This window comes from Pelodiscus sinensis, chromosome 1, assembly GCF_049634645.1.
Source record: "Pelodiscus sinensis isolate JC-2024 chromosome 1, ASM4963464v1, whole genome shotgun sequence".
In the NCBI taxonomy this organism is placed as follows: domain Eukaryota; kingdom Metazoa; phylum Chordata; order Testudines; family Trionychidae; genus Pelodiscus; species Pelodiscus sinensis.
In genome coordinates, this window is record NC_134711.1 from 291,146,824 (window position 1) to 291,170,139 (window position 23,316).

A 23,316-nucleotide genomic window follows, 5' to 3' on the forward strand; every position below is an offset into this window, starting at 1 on the left:
TTCCCCTGAGTGACTGTAGTTCTTCCTTCTGTCTAGGGAAGACATTGAGGAAAGAAATATGCTGCAACAAATGAAAATCTGAGAACACCTCAGTCATAAAGCTGAGGCAAGGTCTCAAAATGACCTTTTCTGTAGATTCTTCTGTGTAGAGTGAAGACCATCAAGGTACTGGGCTTGCTAACTCTCCTAACAGAGGCAATGTCTTTGAAAAATGCCATTTTGACAGAAAGATGTTCTAAGGAGGCTTTTAGGTGGACCCACCAATGTCATTACAACTAAGTTCAAGTGCCAGGATGGGGGAAAGGCCTCTTGTAGTAGGAAAGGTTTAAGTCAGTTCCTTACAAAACCTGAGGACTGGAGTGAGAGCATAAAGGCTTGTGTCTAAGAAAATTATGACAAAGAAATAGCTGGTAACTTTCAGGGAAGCTACTGCTAGAATGTTTGATTATAAATGCAAGAGAACCTAAAACTGCAAGTACTCCTACCCAGGATGGTGTTAACCTTTCACTTTTGGCCCAGCAACTAAATGGTGTCCATTTTAGTCTAACACTGCAAGGCAGAGTTCTTTCTAGACTGCAACAGTCTGCTTGAACTCACCATGAACATGCATCCTGGCAAGATAATGGAGCAGCTGCTATGGGACTTGAATGAAGAATGAAAGGAGGGTAATATAATTAATGCCAATGAGAAGGGAGTTATGGAAAACAGTCTGTCAAATTAATCTGATATTTTTAGGAGTTTGCAAATTTGGCTGATAAAGATAATAATGTTGATTTAATAAGAATTCTGTTAGGCATTTGACATTGTACTACTACATGGCATTTTGATTAAAAGACTATAATACTATAAAATTAACAATGCATATTTTAAATGGATTATAACCTGGCTAACTGCTAAATGCAACTGTAAATAGGGAATCATCTCTGAGCAGATGTGATACCAGAGGGAACCACCACAGAGATTGGTTCTTGGCCCTACACTATTTAGTATTTTATCAATGACGTGGAAGAAAAAGTCCTCATCGGTAAAGTTTACAGATGACCCCAAAATTGGGGGAGAACAAGCACTCCGGCTTGCTTGGTAAGCGGGGCACAAGCAAACAATACGGCTGTGTCTAGACTGGCAAGTTTTTCTGGAAAATCAGCAGCTTTTCCCGGAAAAACTTGCCAGCTGTCTACACTGGCCGCTTGAATTTCCGGAAAAGCACTGACAATCTCATGTAAGATTGTCAGTGCTTTTCCAGAAATACTATGCTGCTCCTGTTCGGGCAAAAGTCTTTTTCCGAAAGACTTTTGCGGAAAAGGGCCAGTGTAGACAGTACAGCACTGTTTTCCGCAAAAAAGCCCCAATCGCGAAAATGGCGATCAGGGCTTTTTTGCGGAAAACCGCGTCTAGATTGGCCACGAACGCTTTTCCGCAAAAAGTGCTTTTGCGGAAAAGCATCCTGCCAATCTAGATGCGCTTTTCCGAAAATGCTTTTAACGGAAAACTTTTCCGTTAAAAGCATTTTTGGAAAATCATGCCAGTGTAGACGTAGCCTACAAGTTTTCATAAAGCTAAATGTAAACTACCAGCAAAGACTATAGGCTGTGCTTTCAGGGTGGGGGACTCCATCCGGAAAAGCAGTACTTGTCATACAACTGCAAGCAGTAACACTAGAGAGCTTGGGTTATATATCAAAAGAGGCTTTTTTCTCTGACTTTCAGTGTTTTGAATTCTCTCCAACTACCTTTGAAAAATATGTGCAGTTATTTATACAACCATGGTTCCAACAGGTATACATAGATTAGATCTATAGCTACAGTGATTCTTGCTCACATGTACAGACTGGAATTAAATCGGAAAATTTAATGTTAGAACTGACTTTTTCCTCCAGGCATACTGGAAAGGACCCCTTAAGCTTTGTCACTTTCCTCTGGACCAGGGAGCAGGGTTCAGCCATTAGAATTAAGGGATCGTGTCCAGATAGTCCTTTTTCCTGTGATTGCAGTGAGAAAGCAGCTCACATTGATGGATCTTTGTTCTATTAATGTTATCTGTGTTTTACTCTCTGCACATACAATGCACTTCAGTGTATTCCCAGGAAATAGCCTCGGCCTCTCTAATAGCGTTACATACTTGAATTATGAATTACTTTATATTGTTGTAGCATCCAAAGGACCCAATCAGCATTGGAACACTATAATGTTAAGTGCTGTTGCAATCACGTAGGTAGAAATGGACCATTGTTATTTGCTAAGCACTGGCAATTTGCTCAGTAATGAATTATCGTTAACACTTTATTTTTGCTATTCTTGGGTTCAACATGAGAATTATAGCACTGATTTTTCTCCCGTCTGGCAGATCCTAGAGTGCAGGACTTCTTGCGTACCGGATATGAAGAAGTGACTAACTCTAGTCAAGGCCTCATGGTTCAGTTGGCATGTGCTCTATTTGTGCAAGCTGGAGTTGATCTGTCTCCCGATTTCATGGACCATACTGCACTCTGGGCAAACAGCAGCCTGCAGAAAACCAACTTCAGTGAGCCTAACAGGACTATCGCACAGATAAATGAATGGGTGACTAATAACACTGAAGGTAAAACAACAAGTAGTACAGATGATGAGGTGGGACACAGCTGTAATAAAAAAAATGTGCAGGTAGTAGCGGTTAGCACTATAGCATTGAACTAAGTATAATAAACGTGTAGTACAGGTTGAACCTCTCTAATCCAGAATTCTCTTGTCCAGAAACATCTGTCATCCAAAATTATTTTAGTTAGCTGGATGTCCACTTTTCACAAGTGTGGCCGAGTTTCCTGCGATCCCATAAAGTTTGTTTACAGCCACCAGTCCTGGCTCTCAGTGTTCTGTGCTGTTATTTGGCTCTAATTTACCTCTAAATATCCTCTAACTCAGTAAGCAGCGGAAGTGTTGGTAATGCTGCTAGACAATATTGACCTCCTGTGGTCCAGAAAATACTCTCGTTCGGAACTGGTCAGGTCCTGAGGATTCCAGATTAGAGAGGTGAAACCTGTACTATGTTCTATACAGAGAGTCATAGTCTTAAACTCAAGGGTAGGAACAAGGAACAACTGTGCTATAAGCACTACTGATACTAACTTTAGGCAAGACTGCATTAAGTATAGGTATGTAAATAAAGGATTACAGAATCAAGCCCTTAATCACTTTGCCTTAGTCCCTGGTTTTGTAAAATGGGGATAATACCATCAACCTTGCAGGGATGTTTTAAGAATAATTAGCTAGAGCTAAATTCTTCTAGTACTCACTGCAAAAGATACTTGCAGTAAACTCAGTAAGTAGATGTTCGCAGTATTGACCCATTTGTTTGTACAGTGAAAATAGAAAATGAAATTAGCTAACTTTATTCCTTTACATGACCAGGAAGATAAACTAAATACAGTCAATTTTTCACTAAGATTGGAAGTCATTAGAATCACTGGACCACTGGTTTGTGCCATTGATTTTACATAAATTATATATACTAGAGATTAATTTGGCCTTCAATTTGATTAGTAGGTAACAAATGTGATTTTAAACATGCACACTGAGATTGGTTTTGAGAAGTCTCTTCTATCTTCGTCAAGAGAACTATAATAGGATTTTGTGATAGAAAATGATTGCTCCAGCAAACATGGACAATGTCAGCTCACACTTTTGATAGTTATTCTATATCTTTTGAACTGCCAATGGCTTTCCTGGCAGGGATGTGAATAAAATGGCATGATCAGCTAGAAAACTTCAGATCAGAGCCCTTATTTCATGGCAAAGAGGACACAACCATCAAACCCAAGGCCTGTTTTTTAATCATTGATACTATCAAAGTCTCAGCATAATTTCATATTCAACTCATTTCACATAGATTTAGCCACACTTATTAAATTAATGCTAGAAGCAGTTCTGCAGTCATTTAAGACTGAACATTTACTATTTTTAGGGGTTTTAAGGTTGGAAGGGACTATCATGACCATCTAGTTTGACCTCCTGCTCATTGCAGGACATGGAATCTCCCCCACCACTCCTGTAATAGGCCCATGATCTCTGGCTTAGTTAGTGAAATCTTCAAAACTTGACACAAGATTTCAAGTTGCAGAGAATCCAGCATTCATTCTAGTTCAAACCAACAAGTGACCCATACCTCACACTGTAGAGGAAGGTTTAAAAAAAAAATCTCTTCTAGTCTGATCTGAGGGAAAATTACATCCTGGCCTCAAATGTGGCAATTATATCTCATCTTTTTCTAAGTAGACCAGAAGGTTTACTTTAAATAAACTTGCTACCACAGAAAGTAAAGATAGCAACACTGCTTTAACTATGAAACATGTTAAGTAAGAAAGAATTTGCTATGTCAGTGATCCACCTGTCTTGGTGTCTCTAAAAATATGTATGACTATAACTGATGTTGAATGTAGCGAATACCAAGACAAAGTAAGAGGATACGTTAATTTCCAGAGCTCAGCTATGAACAAAAATATGACACTGATGTCAGCATCACCCTCATCCCCATTGTTACAAACAGAATGCTGCTCATCTCTGTGATTTAGCCACTTGTGTAAGCACGTCAGAACAAAAGGATTCAGAAAAGTTTGAAACAATAATTTAATAATTTGCCCTGTAATTCCACTTTAAAAAAAGAAGATGCAGGATTAGCTCTGCAGTATGTGTGCGAGTGCATGCATGTGTGACAGAGAGAGAGAGAAAGAAAGATAATTCATCTTTTTCTTGCACAGGTGGAGAAGCAGACTGCATATATTTGGACACAGTCAGTTCACCATTTAACCAGATGGCTGTGGTGAGCACCATGTACTTCAAAAGCATATGGCAAAAGAAATTCTCCTTCACAGACACACAGTCCTTGCCTTTTACCACTGCAGAGGGCATCACCCTGAGAGTGCCTACAATGTACCACACAGCTGAAGTCAATTATGGTAACTACTTTTCATGCCACTTTTGACATATAAAACAATATTATAAACTACATACATTTTAAATTCTTTTACTTCCAGAACTGCCTGCAATGTGCTAGATACTGCACAAACATGGAGGAAAGAGCTTTGGGAAACCACCAAGAAAAAAATGTAATAGCTCAGAACCAAACCTTTGCTCTGATATATAAAACCTGGGGCTACGTCTACATTGGCAAGATTTTGCGCAAACACTTTTAACGCAAGAGTTTTTGCGTTAAAGTATTTGCGCAAGAGCGTCAACCCTGGCATGTGCTTTTGCGCAAGAGATGTGCTTTTGCGCAAAAGCATTTGTGCCAGTGTAGACTCACTCTTGCGCAAGAAAGCTCCGATGGCCATTTTAGCCATAGGGCTTTCTTGTGCAAGAAATCCATATTGCCTGTCTACACTGGCCTCTTGTGCAAGAGGGCTTGTTCCTGAGCGGGAGCATCATAGTTCTTGTGCAAGAAGCACTGATTTCTTACATTAGAACTTCAGTGTTCTTGCGCAAGAACTCACGGCCAGCGTAGACAGGTGGCCGCTTTTGTGCAAAATCTTGCCAATGTAGACACAGCCTGGGGGTGTGATGTTCCTGTCTCAACTTCTCCTGAAATAGAGGTTATAGTTTAATGATGACTGAAGGCAAAAACAGGAGCCAATAGTGCCCTGCAGTGGCACAGGCATAGGCTTGAACATCTGAACTTTTTTGGTCTCAGTTCCACTCTTGTTAAAATAAATGGCAAACCACCTGCTGACTTCAGTGGGAGCAGGATTAGACTATCACTGCGAGATGGAATGTTGAACAGAACCCAGGGATTTTTCCCTTCTCAGTCTGAAAAGATTCAGATTCTCAATCTGAAAAGAATCTTTACCTGGAGAGCCATTTGAGGATGACAGAAAGAAGGAGTTGATATTTTAACATCTCATCGACAAAAAAGTGTCATTAATATGTTAGCACCCTCTCTCTCACGCTATACAGGCAGTCCCCGGGTTACGTACAAGATAGGGACTGTAGGTTTGTTCTTAAGTTGAATCTGTATATAAGTCGGAACTGGCGTCAGCCGCTGCTGAAACTGATCAGTTTCAACCGCGGCTGAATCTGGACGCCAGTTCTGACTTACATACAGATTCAACTTAAGAAACCCAGGCGTCCCCAAGTCAGCTGCTGCTGAAACTGATCAGCGGCTGATTCCAGGAAGCCTGGGACAGAGCAACTCTGCCTCCGGCTTCCTGTAGACAGCCGCTGGTCAGTTTCAGCAGCGGCTGACTTGGGGACGCCTGGGGCAGAGCAGCTGGGGTGCTGCTGGGTTGCTCCAGTAGCGGGGCTCCTTGGCGCTACTGGTGCAACCCAGCAGCACCCCAGCTGCTCTGCCCCAGGCGTCCTGATTCAGCCGCTGCTGAAACCGACCAGCAGTGGCTGAATCAGGACGCCTGGGGCAGAGCAGCTGGGGTGCTGTCGGGTTGGTCCGGAGCAGCGCTGCGGGACCAACCCAGCAGCCCCCAGCTGCTCTACCCCAGGGGTAGGCGAGAAAAGCCTGGTCTGCTGGGGGGGGGGGGGGGGGAAACTAGCTGCACCTCCCTCCCCCAGCAGACCAGGGAGACGGGGGTGGCGGGACCGCCCAAGTCCTCCACGGCTTTGCTCCATCTCCCTGGTCTGCTGACCTGGGAGACGCGGAGCAAAGCCGCAGAGCACACGGGCAGCGGGACAGTCCAGGTGCGCCGCAGCTATCCCACTGCTGGCGTGCTCCGAGGCTTTGCTCCCCATCTCCCTGGTCTGCTGGTCAGACCAGGGAGACGGGGAGCAAAGCCTTGGAGCACGCCCACAGCGGGACAGCTCGGGTGCGCTTGAGCTGTCCCCCTGCGGGCGTGCTCTGCGGCTTTGCTCCCCGTCTCCCTGGTCTGCTGGTCAGGAGACGGGGAGCAAAGCCACGGAGCACGCCTGCAGGGGGATAGCTCAAGCGCACCCGGGCTGTCCCGCTGAGGGTGTGCTCCAAGGCTTTGCTCCCCGTCTCCCTGCAGACCAGGGAGACGGGGAGCAGCTTTTCTCACCCCAGAGGACGGGGGCGGCGGACCGGGTGCATCTGGGCGTTCCGCCGCTCCCGTCCTCCGGGGCGAGAAAAGCCCCGTTCGTAACTGCGGATCCGACATAAGTTGGATCCGCGTAACTCGGGGACTGCCTGTATTGCAAAGGATATACTGGGTAGAAATCTATATCCCAATGCTTTTCAGAACTAATGAGCACTACCAATTGAACCTTACTGACATTTTGTATGATATGCAGACAATTACTTCTGCAGACATTATGGTTACACATCAGTATTTGTGAGACTGCAAATAGAACTAATTATAAAGTTAAAAAAAACCCAACAACCCTCTACTCCTAAAGCATCAGCTGCTATAATTTAGTAAAGGGTATTCTATGCCTGAGGTTTGCTATTCCATATAGTGCACATAAACCACTTTACTGCAATCTATACTTACTGCCTTCTCGGTGCTGACCGTTGCAGGAATTGTTCTTTGACATGCCATTATTCCATTGGAACACTGGCTCCTGAAAAGGAGTTTAGCAGGGCTGTGATATTGCACTGCAAAATAGTTTTACATGCACGTATGTGACAGTCAACAACTGGTTATTATTGACACTTGAATTAATGGATACTGTACCCTGTTCATTTGAAGGCCCATTAAGTTGTATCCTTTTTGCAGTACGGGTTTCATGATTTTTGTCTGACAGGTTCCAAATGCTTTGTAGTTCAATAAAACTGCATGCTTCTTCAAAGCAACTTAACTTGTGCTATTGATTTGGTGTAAGGATGAGAGCATTGGGCAAAGTACTTCTCAATTAGTCAAATGGGAGCTGTTTTTTCTTTTCATTTTTTCACTAGTAAGTGTAGTTCTGCTGAAAGATGCTACATTGAAGGAGCTGGAAAACTAAGTCATCTGTTTATTTAAAAAGAGCTGTAGCAAGATCAATCACATTGTAAATTCACCCGCTCATCCACACTCACCAATGTTCCTCAACCCTGACCCAAAGGGAGTAGTATTAGGGTGAGAAGACAAACTAATTCACCATGCTTCATTGGATTGGCCATGGAGACAGCCACAGAGGTGGTCAGTTATTGCTATTTATGTTAGCAAATGTGTGATTTAGACACTTGCCTGCTCGGTAGTGGATTGAGACAATTAATTCAGTTCATGTGAGCCAGTGACCTTAATTAACAACTTGGTCTGTATTCAAGTCAGTCACTCAGTGGTGAAAAGCTCTGTATCCTTGTACTAGTGCCTTGAATGATCTAGTTCTTCAGTGTTGTTGTTTCCCTTTAGTAATGCCAAGGATTATGTTTTCCAACTTGTAGGTCAGTTCCACACTCTGTCGCTGGAGCAGTTCAGTGTAGTCGAGTTGCCTTATCTGGGTGAGACTGTCAGCATGTTTGTGGTGCTTCCTAGTGACAGGACGACATCTCTGTCCCAGATTGAGTCACACCTCTCAGCTAAAATCATCACTCTTTGGGTCAACAGCTTAAAGAGAATGAAGATGGATATTTTTCTACCTAGGTAAGTGATTCTATACTTCTTCAGGACATGGCCATCCTTTGTAGCTGTATCTGTTACTGTTAGAGTTGTGCTGTATACTTTATTGTGAACATAATCAATGTATAGGACATTGGTCCTTTTAGTAGGACACTTTCAAGTTTATTCTCCTGATTACTTCATCAGCAAAGCAGAGTACCCTCTCTCCATCTTTGGCTAGGAGAAGTGGGATAGGGCATTTCTAATAATGTATGCATCTTATATGCTATAATTAAGCCATTACTTTAAAAATATCAAATTTGATTCTACAACTCCTAATAATATTTTAAAAGTTTGAGGGGAAAAATTAGACGGAAGAAAATTATTTGTACCCATTCTTGCTTCATTTTATTATATACTTTTTAAAAAAGTTGTCTTAATATTTAAAAGCATTTTACTATGTGTATTTAATATTAGAAATATTTAATGGAGCTCCAACAACTATCACCAATCACTGCATTTCTTCTGTATACAGTGCAAGTTCACACTGTCTATCACTCCAGTCCTTCATTTTTGCCAGAATTTGCACGACTCAACAGCATTTCTCGAATAAATAGAATGCCAGGATGTACCATGTGGGTGCAAAAAGAGGAGGGTATTTCCTAGATGTACTTAGCACATCAATAAGTACAGAAAAGCTTTATTACATACCTCCAGAAATACATTCCCCATGCCAATGAAACACTGAAAAATGTTTTGTGCATCGATGTTCTTTTTCCTAGCGAATGTTTTGCAGATGTGTTTCTATCTTAAACCAAATTGATTACAATTTTTAAAAAAGCAAGCACAAATGGGGGCAAATGCCAAGTTCACGTATATATTTAAATAGAATCTACTGTGTTAATTTTAGGTTCAGAATTCAAAGTCACTTCGACTTAAAAATGGTTTTACCTGTCCTGGGAATTACAGATATGTTTGATCCAGCTAAGGCAGATTTTAAAGGTATTTCAGGTAAGAACATTCCTTATATAGGAAATGATCACTCCATGTATAGATTGTTGTAGACATTAATATGATGTAAGCTGACATTCAAAAAGGCAGATCCTTCTGCATGAATGATACTTCTGGCACAATGAAAATTTAAAACAGAATCCAGATTCTATTCTCTACTGTAGAATTGAAATTTCTTTCAAACTACTGCATTTTGTATTAAGCAAAATCCAGTGGTAGGGAAAGATTGTGAGAGATGAAAACCAGCGAGGCTGAACATTGCTAGAATGTGTTTGCTAGGGTGCAGGGTGAAGTCTGCAAGGATTGCTGCAGATCAAGGCTACGTCTAGACTGCAGGCTTTTTGTACAAAAAGTTTTTGTCGGAAGAGATCTTCCACAAAAACTTCTTGCACAAGAGAGTGTCCACACTGCAAAAGCACATTGAAAAAGCGATGTGCTTTTGTGAAAGAGAGTGTCCAGACTGCATGGACGCTCTCTTAAAAGTAAGCACTGATTGGTATGCACAGAATGGCCACCAGGACACCTGTGCTTTCTTCTCTTTCCCCTTTTTGTGCAAAAATCCCTTCTTCGCTGTCTACACATGCTTTTTTGAGAAAGAGCTCTTTTGCAAAAAGGCTTCTTCCTCGCAGAAAGAGGAATACCAATTGTGCAAAAACCCCTCTGTTCTTTCGATTCTCTTGCACAAAAACAGGCTTGAAGTGTTTTTTTCCAAAAAAACCTCTGTAGTATAGACAAAGCTCAAGCAAATAGTCATTCCACAGTCAGTGACACCAGTGTAACAACAGACCTCTTTATTCTGAGTCCTGAGGTCACTCACAGGTGCCTGTAATCTCCTTTCTGCACTGCTACAAATCCAACAATCAGCATACCACCACCCAGTCCACAAGCACAATACCCCACAACCATATGCTAAGATAAAAACTGGCGACCTGTGTCTCAAAAGGATGTTTTTCTACTCACTGGAAAACTTTATCCTGATTTAATATTAAAGGACTCCATAAAGGTTTATGTGCTTTAACATGTATCACTTGCAGGTAGGTATACAATTCTTAATTTGGGCACCTGCATTTGAAGTCTTAAATGGAAATTTTATAGCATTTCTAACATGCTTCTGGTCAGTGTGCAATTGTCATTACATGGAGGCATGGCCACAGGATTTGCTGGTACAGTTGGAATGGCTTTAGAGAAGGCTCCTGATCAGAAAAGTAACTTCCATGGGCCAAAGCTCAGGACACAGATTTGCATTTTACTCCCCTTACATTTGAATACGTTATGATGTGATCATGAATTGCATAGGATGCTTAATTAGAAATGAGGTGTTATTGTGCTGGATAAAGTTCACTGATAGTTCACATTATAAACAAACAGCTATATACATAAGTGCTTAAAGAAAATGAACTACAATGGATCAAAGCATACCAGGAAGCTGTGTCTGTATTGTTTAGGACTTACACCCATTAAATTTTTCTTAATCAAAAAGCACAAGTGGCTCTTTTTCCTCAGATTTTACCTATTATTTAATGGGGTCATCCCTTTATCCCCTTTGCTCCTCTGCCTCTCTGGCATAATACTGAGTCGACCTGCAAGCTCAGGCACAAAGATGACAAGCAGAGTTTTACCCATAATAAATATTGAACGTGGGAGTTACAGTTGGAGTTTTACAAAAAGACTGCTGAGGATAGTTCTAAGTGTCAGTTTGAGGCCATGTCTTCACTTGTCATGCTGAAGATCAATCTTCTGGTGTTTGATTTAGAGGGTCTAGTTTGCTCCCATCAACCTCCAACTGTGAAGATGGTGCCAAGCTCGGCTTAAGGTATGTTGTCTCCAGCTATAGTATTTAAGTAGCTGGAGATGCATACCTTAAACCAGCCTTCCAGGTCTGCTGTAGACCAGGAATCAGAATTCTATTTTGTTTTACCAATGATTCTTCCTGCTCAACATGTTTTTGCGGGAGTTTCTTTGAATTGCTTAGTTGACCAAGCATTAATTTATTGTTCCCAACGCACTCGATAGTTGCCCTTCATACCAAGAAATCTTATTTATTACTAGAATTAGTGAAGGGACAATCAAATTACTGGTTGGTCACTTACCAATAGAATTCAACATTTAATTCAGTATTAATCAATCGCATTTATTACAGTACAGCCGCTCCCCGAGTTGTGAATGGTCGAGTTACGACCGTTTGCACTTACGACCAAAGCTCTCATGGAGCGGTTGTAAAGGCGGTCCCCGAGTTACGAACAGCGCGATCGCGTGAAACTCAATGGGGTCCGAGTTACGAACAGTTCAAGTTACGGACCAAGTGTTGGTCCGTAACTTGCTCATAACTTGGAGAGTGGCTGTAGTGCCTAAGGACCAACCAAGGATAGGGCTTTATTGTGGTAGATGCTGTATGAACACTGAGTAGCTGTGTCCATGCTCTGAGGACCTTACAGTCTAAATGGACAATACAGACACAATGCGGGGGACCAGATAGAATACACAAAGTGAACAATGCAAATGTGGCAAATGGCACTTAGTTCCACTGTTTTTTGGTGGTGGTATGGGGGAAGAGATTAACTAGAAAGGGATAAACTAAGTGGAAAGAAAAGTGAAGGGAGAGGGGGACTCTGAAGGGAAGGTGGATGAAGGGAACCTGGGAGAAAAGAGTAAGAGAGGCAGGTGAGAGAGGGGTAGAAGGAGGGTTAGAGCAAGCAGCCAATGAGCACTGGGCTCAGAAAGTCAAGTCAAACCCATAAGTTTGGTGAATGTCCAAAAGTCCCTTCAATGGCTGTTCCTACCCCTGCCAGCTGGAGTGTCTGGATGATTCCTCTCTGAATTTTTACCCAAGTGTTGTCTATATGGTGAAAGATGAAGAACAAGAAGGAAGCAAAGACTGTGCTCTCTTATCCCTTAAACTTTGTTCCATGTTTATAAGATTCAGTGCAGTGCCTCTCCACGAAGACAGTAAGCCTCATTCCAATTGTGTTACACATATGCAAAATGATTATTCAGAAAATAGGGGCCAGATTCAGATCTAAAATCTCTATTCATTACACATCTCTGGAGTTACTCTAGATTTATACACTGACAGGCCAGACTGGGCCCAGTAATCCTTTTAAACAAAATTCTTAAAATAGGTGACCAGACATTAAAGGGTTGGTTGAATCTTTCAACTAATTCTAGCTGTCAAAAAGTTACTGATGTGATTGATACAAGAAAGGTTAAGTGAAGTGATTTATTCAGGGTCTCTCAGCAAATCATAGCTAGACAGAAGAACAGAAATCAATCTTCTATTTTTGCTAGCCTTCTGATGCTGTTCTTACTAGCAATTAGTACTCCATAAGGTAAGCAAATTGGAACATTTAAATTTTCCTGCAGATGTTCTCTGAATTGTTATAGAGCTGTGATATATTTTGGTTATGTTGGGTTTTGAATCAATTTTGATGTGCTCATTATAAACTGCAGCATAGCCCTAACTTGACCTAAAAGTTTATGGGGAACTTCTGCCCTATGGTCATGTGTAAAGTCCTGCAAATTCACATATATACGTATCTGTGGATGCAGATAGCTGCACCTCATTTTTGCTAATACTGATGCGGATACCAATTTTGGATTTAGAACCAGGTAATTTGCAGATATCCATTTTATAACTCCAGGTATCTGCATCTGTGGATATCTGTGGATCATTTTTGCAGATGCAGATACTAGTTTTGTATCTGTGCAGTGCTCTAGTCATGTGTTACTTGATCTACACAAGTTACATAGTTATTTAATTTTTTTATAGCTATTTCACTTTCAGGTTTTTACAGCAGTTTAGAATTGTCCAATCAGTGAGCTGTCTGTGGAGATACAGGCTTCCAGCTATTCAGCGTTTACAAGACCACTGAGGTTGCTGAAAAACACTATGGATCAATTCACCTTTAATAACATTCATAGACTGTAAACCCAGAAGGAACCATTAGATTTTCTATTCTCACCATATACCTTCACCTCATTAATCTGGAACTGAGTTAAGAAAATGTGTTTCAATATGAATAATATTATTCAAACAGTAATAAATACAGTAGAATCTAATAAGTTCTGAACGCCAGAGTTACGAACCGACCAGTCAACCATGCCCCTTGTTTGGAACCGGAAGTATGTAATCAGACAGCTGCAGAGACCAAAAAAAGAGCAAGTATAGGACAGTAATGTGTTAAATGCAAACTACTAAAAAATTAAGGAAAAGCAGCATTTTTCTTCTGCAAAGTAAAGTTTTAGAGCTATATTAAGTCAATGTTCAGTTGTAAACTTTTGGGAAAACCACCACGTTTTCTTTAGAGTTACACACATTTCAGAGTTACAAACCACCTCTTTTCCAAGGTGTCTGTAACTTTGAGGTTTGACTGTAGAAAATTTAGTAGTGTTTTACATAAGAACTTCAAACCATGCCTCAAAAACCTGGGAGAATATTGCCACATATGGAGAAAATGGAGACATGAGAAAAAAGGCAAGTGACTTGTCCAAGGTCACACAGCAAGCCAATGGTACGCAAGGGAACAGAAGTCAGATGTTACCTTATGTGCCCTGTTCTTCCCAATCACTGCCTCTCAAATGACCTGTTTGTGTAGCAAAATAATATTAAATGATTAACCCTCAAAACCCCTTTGTGAGGTAAGGCATAATATCCTCACTGTACAGAAGGGAAGACTGAGACCCAGACCCACAACTTGACTTGCCCAATGCCACAGTGACAGAGTCAGGATTAGAAATCACACTCTTACAATGCCAAGGCCCATGCTCACTCCTCCCAATCACCTCCCTACAACACATTTAAATTATGAACAGACAAGCAGAGTAAAACCAAATCTTATCATGCGTGAAAATTTCTCACCCCCATCTTTTTGAAGAAAATTTATTTTAACATCGAGGAAAGATCAGTGGAAGACCTCTGTCACAAAAGGAAACTTGTATCTACTATGTAGATTGGGTAAAATATTTGGAAAATTAATCATTCCATAAAAATTGGACTTATTTTACAAAATAATTCAATCAAAAGAGTTAATACCATTTTGGGAATCGTTTACAATGATTAATCTTAAATTTGATAAAGGTTAATCTTAAATTTGATAAAAGGAGGGCTTGCAGTGGTTTACAATGAGCATTTGTAGAGAACAGCAGAAATAAGTGCAATTTGTTAGAAGTATTATGATGTGTACTGCTGTTTGTCTCATAGCATTAGGAACAACACCTGCAATTAGTAACTCCATAAACTGATACCATAGCAAACATCGTGCTAGTTAAAAGTGTATTAAAAATTCGAATTTTGGTTATTCTGTAACTTAAGAATGTCCTAAGAAGTCACCAAAGGAATACACAGGTTAAAAGGCTTTGACAGTAACAGAGATATGCTTATTTTGATAATTATTCAGAAATTATCTTTGAAAATTATTTTTATTTACATACATCATTTTTGGTTAAGATAAAATCAAAGAATCTTGGAATCCTAGAACTGGAAGGGACCTCGAGAGGTCATTGAGTCCAGTCCCCTTCCTTCACAGCAGGACCAAGCACGGTAGATCATCCCTGATAGATGTCCATTGAACCTGGTCTTAAATACCTCCAGTGATGGAGTTTCCATAGCCTAGGCGATTTATTCCAGTGGTTAACCACCCTGACAGTTAGCAAAATGCATTATCTGTTCTCTATTTAATAGCCAATACATGCTATCAGACCTAGGTGACCGGTTGAATTAACTGGTCTAAATTAATCTTTGAATTTAGTAACTGAAAAACTGTCTTACTTACCCTGGATGAAATGTCTGGTAACTACAGGATTTCAGAATGAATTCAAATACTGTAACATGGAAATGAGCAGCAATATAAGAGAAAAGCCAAGACAGAAGTATCTCAATTTTTTTTAAAACAAGGTTGTGTTGATTTTACAATAAATAAGTAATAACTATTAATACTTACTTTTGGTTGTTTTGTTAGAGCAAGGCAATCTTTACATTTCAGAAGCTATTCATAAAGCAAAGATTGAAGTGACAGAAGGCGGCACAAAAGCCTCAGGAACTACAGGTAAATCAGACATACAAACTTCAGTAAAAAACTTAAAAACGATGGTCCTGAAGCAGTCTTTGTTCAGGCCATAATATGAACTGGGTGGGCCATTATATTCAACAACCATATGACATCAAAGGATAAGTATCAGGCACTTTACAGCCTACTCTATTAGCCGCATTTAGCGAGGACACTTCAGTTGACAGGTTTTTTTCCTTTCTTTTTTCTTCCCCTCTCCCTTCTTTTTCTGCTTTATTTTTCAAACGTTGTGCCCCTTGCTTCATGCTTCATATTTGTCATCGGAAGAAGTGGATTGTGCCCATGAAAGCTCATGATACTATTTATATATTTTTGTTAAGTCTCTAAGGTGCTGCAGAGCCTTTGTTTACATTTTTTTAGTTACAGACTAACATGGCTGCTCCGAGACGAGACGTTTATGCTTCAGTAATGTTTTGTGTCTGAGTCCTCTTATAGCAGTAACAAATGCTATAATTTAAAGCTCTGCTTCAACAAGGAATTTATATACATGCTTAAATCCATCCCTATCAATAATGTGCTTAACTGAGTCTCCTTAACTCCTAAGTAAACATACCTCTATATGCTTTGAAGAATCAGGGCCAAATTTAAGAAATTATTTCCATTCTACCTCCTATTTTCAGTTGCTTATAACTTTCTTAAAACATTTTCTGTTTCATGTTTGGTCTCAGAATAACACAGATAAGTGAGAGAAAAAACCCAACCACCTATTATTATTCAGCACTGAAAAACTACTAGCACTCAAAACCATTTTTTATTTTTTGTTCAAGCCTTCTATTAATGTTCAAGTAACACCACTGAAGGCAATTGAAATAGGCATTATTTACTATGGGGCAAGGAGGGCTTTTACCACCTCCACATTTTATAGTGCTGTATGTTCCATTATGTGTTCCACTTGTAATGCCTTTCTCCCTCTGACATTACAGGATATAATATAATCATGTAAAATGTTCTATCTGCTGACACATCGCCCCCTCCCCAAATTTTTCTGAGATGATGTCCTGGGCAACTGATCTTTCATGTTTGGTTTAAAGAACCAGGGTTGTGAGGAACACGCTACAGTAGTTAAGGATTAGAAGTTTCATCTTTGTGAATGTTCTGGAATTGCATTCCCCATGTGCACCAGTTTCTGGGACAGATGGAATTTCACATTAAAAGGAAAATGTTTTGTACCCAAAATACCACCTTCCAGCATAGTTTAAATTAATGGCTTTTTCATACTTCCTTCTTTAACCCTCCACCACCCTCAAAAGCATTGACATGTAAATAGAAAACCCCACATTATTTGAATGTTGAGAATTAAAACAAAAGCAAAAAACAGGAGTAAAAAATTGTTAATTGTTGTCAATCTCTTCTCCGTCCCCTTTGTGTTACAAGAGCCCTACTATTGTATCTAGGGATTCTCCTTGGCTGTGTCTACACTGGCATGAATTTCCGGAACTGCTTAAAACGGAATACTATTCCGTTTTCAGTTTTTCCGGAAAAGGAGCATCTATATTGGCAGGCTGCTTTTTCGGAAAAGCCCTTTTTCCGGAAAAGTGTCTGTGGCCAATGTAGACGCGCTTTTCCAGAAAAGAGCCCCTATTGCCATTTTCGCGATCGGGGCTTTTTTCCGGAAAAGACTACTGGGCTGTCTACACTGGCCCTTTTCTGGAACAGTGTTCCAGAATAAGGACTTATGCCCGAGCGGAAGAAGAATAGTTTTTCCAGAATAGCGGCTGATTTTGTACAGTAGAGCATTGTTGCTTTTCCAGAAATTCAAGGGCCAGTGTAGACAGCTCGCAGCTTATTCCGGAAAAGCGGCTGATTTTCCGGAATAAGTGGCCCAGTGTAGACACAGCCCCTTTGTATAGAAATATCCAGGTGGCATAGAGGTGGCACATCCATCTCTATACCACCTGTTCCTGGCTATCCTACCACACGAGCTGAGCTGGTAACATCCCTGGGACATGCTACAGCCTTTTAATGCGGGCTGAAATATTCTGAAGATGCTATATCTTGGGTAGGGTCTAATTTGGGCCCCAGCTGCTATGGAAATGAGGGAACCTCAAAGGGGCTTAAGATATACTTGTCAAGTCTATTCTCCTTGTTTCTAGTGCTATGTGTTGCTCAACCAGACTTAAAAGTCTGACTCAATACAGCTGAGGTAGCATTATCTAGATGATAGTGGTCAAAGCAATTAGTGCTGGTTATTTATACAACTGACTATGCTTTATATAGCACTAGAAGATTTACCTGGCAATGCTTGGATTCTTAACTGAAATAAGTTTTTTGTTTTTAATTTAAATAATTGTTCTGGGGTAGGGCTGAGGGGTTCAGTATGCAAGTTACCCCGGGGGAAAGAACAACTTTAGACACAGACATTTCTAGAGTATATAGTAAGATATAGAATCTATATCTATATTCTAGATGTAGATCTAGAATATATGGTAAGATATGCATGTATGCTTAGTGTATACAGGCAGTCCCCGGGTTACGTACAAGATAGGGACTGTAGGTTTGTTCTTAAGTTGAATCTGTAGGTAAGTCGGAACTGGCGTCCAGATTCAGCCGCTGCTGAAACTGATCAGTTTCAACAGCGGCTGAATCTGGACACCAGTTCTGATTTACATACAGATTCAACTTAAGAACCTCAGGCATCCCCAAGTCAGCTGCTGCTGAAACTGATCAGCGGCTGATTCCAGGAAGTCCGGGGCAGGGGCTTCCTGTAGTCAGCCACTGGTCAGTTTCAGCAGCGGCTGACTTGGGGACGCCTGGGGCAGAGCAGCTGGGGTGCTGCTGGGTTGGTCCAGTAGCGCCACCACTCCTTGGTGCTACTGGACCAACCCAGCAGCACCCAAGCTGCTCTGCCCCAGGCGTCCTGATTCAGCCGCTGCTGAAACTGACCAGCAGTGGCTGAATCAGGACGCCTGGGGCAGAGCAGCTGGGGTGCTGCCGGGTTGGTCCAGTAGCGCCCAGAGTGGCGCTACGGGATCAACCGGCAGCGCCCCAGCTGCTGTACCACAGGCGTCCGGAGCAAAGCCGCGGAGCACGGGGGCAGCGGGACAGCCCAGACGCGTCTGGGCTGTCCACTGCCCGCGTGCTCCGCCGCTTTGCTTCCTCTCCCTGGTCTGCTGGAGACCAGGGAGACAGGCCCCGTTCGTAACTGAAGATCCGACATAAGTCGGATCCGCGTAACTCAGGGACTGCCTGTACATGACATGCCGCATGAAACAGGTGATCAGGATTCATCACTAAATTAAGTCGGCTGGTGAGATTATCTTTTCTTGTCTGGGCTGGATACTGATGGGGATATAGTAAAAATATAGTAAGTTATGTATGTGGAGACAAAGATTGCGTTTCTTGACTTAAATTCTCAACCTTACTGATGTATTAACATACCTGTAATATTTCCAATCAAATCCTTTAGAGAAGATAGAACTTCAAATGTTTACATATCAAAGACTAAATATTAACTGCAATCAACAGACAGCACATGGTCCTTGTCCCACTGAAGTCAATGATAGAAGTCCCAATAATTTCAGCAGGAACAGGCCATTGAAAAGAACTGCTTTTTCAGAAACAGAGTATGTTCAAGAGGGGCTGAAAAAAATCAGAAGAGACTCTTCATAGAATCATAGAATTGAAGGGCTGGTTAGGGATATAAGCGACTATTCAAGTAGTCAACTACCCGTTAAGCTTAGGCTTATCTAGTAGTCAAGTCACTACTCGCTCCCCACCCTTGCTTCCTCTGTATCAGAGGCAGCAGGGAGATGGGGAAGCTTTTTACTACATTTAAAAAGCAGAGCTGCAGTGGTCTGGGACCCCAAGTGAGCTAGGGCTGCTGCGTCCCAGCTCACACTCGGTCCCAGTCCTCTTAAGTCTCGGCTTGACAAAGCCCTGGCCAGGTTGATTTAGTTGGGATTGGTCCTGCCTAGAGCAGGGGGCTAGACTTGATGACCTTCTGAGGTCTCTTCCAGTTCTATGGTTCTATGATTCTATCCCCGCTGTAGCTCTGCAGTTTAAATATAGTAGGAGCTGGGCTGCCTGCACACTCGGCTCCTACTACATTTAAACTGCAAAGCTACAGCTTATTGACTAATCATGTACTTACTACAAATTGTATTGAGTACAAAATTAGTCAGTTACCCACTTTTTAACATCCTTGAGGTTCTTCCAGCCCTAAGAAGTCATCAAATCAAACCCCTTGCACTGTGGCACAGCCAAGTACAACTGTACCATCTCTGATGTCCATCTGTCCAGCCTCGTTTTAAAACCTACAAAGGTAGCAAGTCCAAAACCTCCTTTGCAAGCCTATTCCAGATTTTAATTACCCTTTACGTTAGAAAGTAATTTTTAATATCTAATCTAAAACTCTCTTGGTGCAATTAAGACCATTATTTTTTTCTAACTTTCAGTAAACATGGGAGAACAATTGATCATTGTCCTCTTAAGAGCCCTTAACATACCTGAAAAATTATCAGGTCCCCTGAGTTCTCTCAAGACTAAAAATTACCTTTTTTAAAAAATGGCTTCATAAGTCACATTTTCTAAACCTAGAATGGAACATAGTACTTCAGCTGAGGCCTCACCACTGCCAATTACTTCTCATGTCTTACATACAAACACTCCTAAAACACCACAGAACAATTTTAGCCTTTTTTGCAGCTGCATCACATTGCTGACTCTTGTCCACTTTATGCATTCTAATCCCCAGATCCTTTTCAGCAGTACTATCGCCTACCCATAAGTTATTCCCATTTTGTAGTTGTGCATTTGATTTTTCAAATAGGGACGCTGGAAAAGAGAACAAGAGGCTCAGTATCAGAATATTTGTAAACAGCACTGCACAAATTCACACTAGTGCCATTTGCTTTCCACTACTCGCTTTCTGCCCCAATTATGGTCGGTTTGATAGCATCTATACCATTGATGGCAGTCTTCTACCGTATTAACTTTCTCTCTAGTCACCCAGGTGTTCTTTTCCCTTCCTTCTGTACTCCATTGCCACAGCAATTATGGCTGGTTTTAATCTGTATATAGCTGCACGGTTACTTAAAAACCTGGAAAATCTAGTCATGCATTTTATTGCAAAGAAAAATTTGGAAATAATTAGATCGTAGAAGACAGACGGAAATCATTCTAATCAAACTACGTTTGCTAAGTATTTTTAATATACATCTTGGATTAAAATTGTTTTAGACAAATGTTTTTATGCTAAAAACTTAATTTTTAATTAGTGTATACAGAAATGAATATTGGGCAATTATATTTAAATAGGATTTTAATTTTTGTAACTTTAAAAATGAAAGTTTTTATATATATGTAAGAAAATAATTGCAGGGATGAAGTAGTCTTCTGATTAAGGCACTGCACTGGAGATGGGAAAGTTGGGTTCAATCCATGGGTGTGCCATAAGCCTCCAGCATGATCTTGGGCAGATCACTTAATCTCTCTGTGCCTCTGTTTCCCCTCTGCAAAAAGGAGTTAATGTGTCATTTGTCTACATACTGGAAGGGCTGTCTCTATGTATAGTTGCTTACGAACAGGGCAAGTAGTGCAGTAGGATCTTGACCAGGTGTTAGTACTATCAATGAAAAAAATAGTAGTGCTGAGTCTTAAAACAAAAAGGCAAGTAGGCATAATTACTCAGTGAGTAGACAGCACTGCTTTCCCTGTGTAATTCATCCTTGAAAATTTTTACTTGTTCATTCATCTGGGGAAATTTTTCTCTGTTAAGTAAATGAAACATTACCTTGATTTTTATCACAGTAATTAGAGATGAATAATTTGATGGTTAGGGTAGTAAATAACAGTTTTATGGCAATACTCTATAGAAAAAGAAGGGATAATTAAAACTGACACATTTTCTCTCTCTTGCATGGCAGCTATGGTGCTATTAAAAAGATCTCGAACTCCTATTTTCAAAGTAGACCGACCTTTTATATTTTTCCTGAGGCACTCCAATACAGGTAGGCATAATTCATTTATTCAGCATAAGCAGGAGTCACTCAAGAGGAAAAAAAAAAATCTTATCTCTAATAATTAAGGAGTTGCTCACTAAAATGACCAATTTCCATTTCAACTATCATAAAATATAATCTCGCAGAATAAATTTTCAACTACAAAAAACTGAAGCAGAAAAATTGACAAAATCATGGGAATTCAGTAAAAGTTGTTTTTAGCATCAGTTTTGTGCTCAAAAACACTCTGATGGCCCTGAGGAGTAATGCACATTATTCCAAAGAACGGAAAGGCACAGCACATGTAGGGTAGTGCCAGTTTTTTCTACCCTGTCCTGTCCCTATGCACAAATTTAAGCATCTCATTTAGAAAGTTATGCAGCAGTGCTGTCACTGACACTTGTAAGTATTAAAAGTGGTTTTGATAAGCAAACTGAACCTATAAATTAAAACTTACTATACTCAACTCTGCACTAAATAGGACAGAAATTGGGACTGTAAAATACAAATGTAGAGAAATCAAGCATACTTCAGCAATAAAGAAAACATGAAACAGCACTCTAATCAGAAACAGTCATAGCACAAACATTTTTTCCTTTTCTTTTTATGAAAAAAGTAATAAAATGTGCAACTGCCTTCAGTAGAAGTCTGTCTTCTCTAGGCAAGGATAAGAGTAAATCAAGCTATTAAAAACACTTTTAAATGTATGGCTTCTTAACCATTTTTTGGGGGGAAGCAAGCGCCAAACTCCTATCACCTGCAAGTTAATAGGTGTCATTACAGAACAAAAGCCCAGGATCTTGCCCCTCATTTATATTCTGAAATGTGCTAGGCATTTTCCAAATACTAAGGAAAATATAACCCAGTCCCAATCACGATACACCACTTTACTCTCTGAAATTCCACTTTGGAACATTTCTCTCTAGAGAGAAAAGCAGCTGATAAAATATCCCATTTCAATTGAAGTGATTTAAAGCATAGGTGAATTAGTGACTCTAATGAGCCAAATTCATCTTTGATGTAGCTCCAGTACAAACATACAGGAAATAATCTGTCCCATTACCACTTTGTCAAGTTCAAAGCCATTTTCTTTTTAGCAAGGATTTAGTCATACCAGAATAGAAAGCTTTGATACCAACCCTTTAACAATTAGCTGAATCTAATGTGCAGAATTAATAAGTTAACCTGCTCCTTACCTGGTTTCACAGGCTCCTAAAAATGCAGCAGAGTTACTGCAACTGCATCCCCCAAAACTGTATTTGAACTTACATGACTTTCTAACAGCTAATCTACCTGTTGCATGTACAAATTAGGGACACAATTCCATGTATAGGAAATAAGTGTTTGAGTATGCAATTTTAATTAAATGTTTATTTTAACTCACAGGGTCAGTGCTCTTTATAGGAAGAGTTACAAATCCCTCAGAATAAGTGTCCAATGCACTCTACCGTTACTCCTGTGGTCATCTTTCCTTCAGTGCAATTGAGGCACACTATGCATATTTATTAAAAACTGGATATTTACAATTATTTTTCAAAAATCCACAAAGAAGAGCAGATGAATGTATCACTAAATATCCTTGTAAATAAAATGTATCACATTTGCATTTTGTGTAGCGCACTTTTATTTTGTAGCTGTATAAGTATTATTTACTCTTTTAAAAAAACGGTTGGCATCATGAGGTAACAGGAGACTGACTACAACCAACAGGATGTATAGCAGGTATTTGTACTCTATGCTCACAAGACTGATTCAGCTGAGAGGAGGCAATATCAATCCACCACAAAACTTTACATTATCTTCTATTTTGCAAGTAGTGGTTTATTTCTTGCTCCTGAAATCAAGGTTTTGA

The 23,316-nt window shown here is 40.4% G+C and overlaps 1 protein-coding gene across 1 annotated transcript in view; it reads left to right on the plus strand.

Moving 5' to 3' along the window:
• Positions 1-22,956, plus strand: part of SERPINE3 (serpin family E member 3) — a 47,675-nt gene extending 24,719 nt beyond the window's left edge. Inside the window, exons 3-9 of the mRNA XM_075919800.1 lie at positions 2,344-2,577; positions 4,730-4,927; positions 8,299-8,497; positions 9,363-9,463; positions 15,418-15,504; positions 21,390-21,473; positions 22,851-22,956. Of these exons, the coding sequence (XP_075775915.1) occupies positions 2,344-2,577; positions 4,730-4,927; positions 8,299-8,497; positions 9,363-9,463; positions 15,418-15,504; positions 21,390-21,473; positions 22,851-22,894 (947 nt within the window). The 3' untranslated portion in view covers positions 22,895-22,956. The remainder of the gene's footprint in view (positions 1-2,343; positions 2,578-4,729; positions 4,928-8,298; positions 8,498-9,362; positions 9,464-15,417; positions 15,505-21,389; positions 21,474-22,850) is intronic.
• The last annotated feature ends 360 nt before the right edge of the window (positions 22,957-23,316 follow it).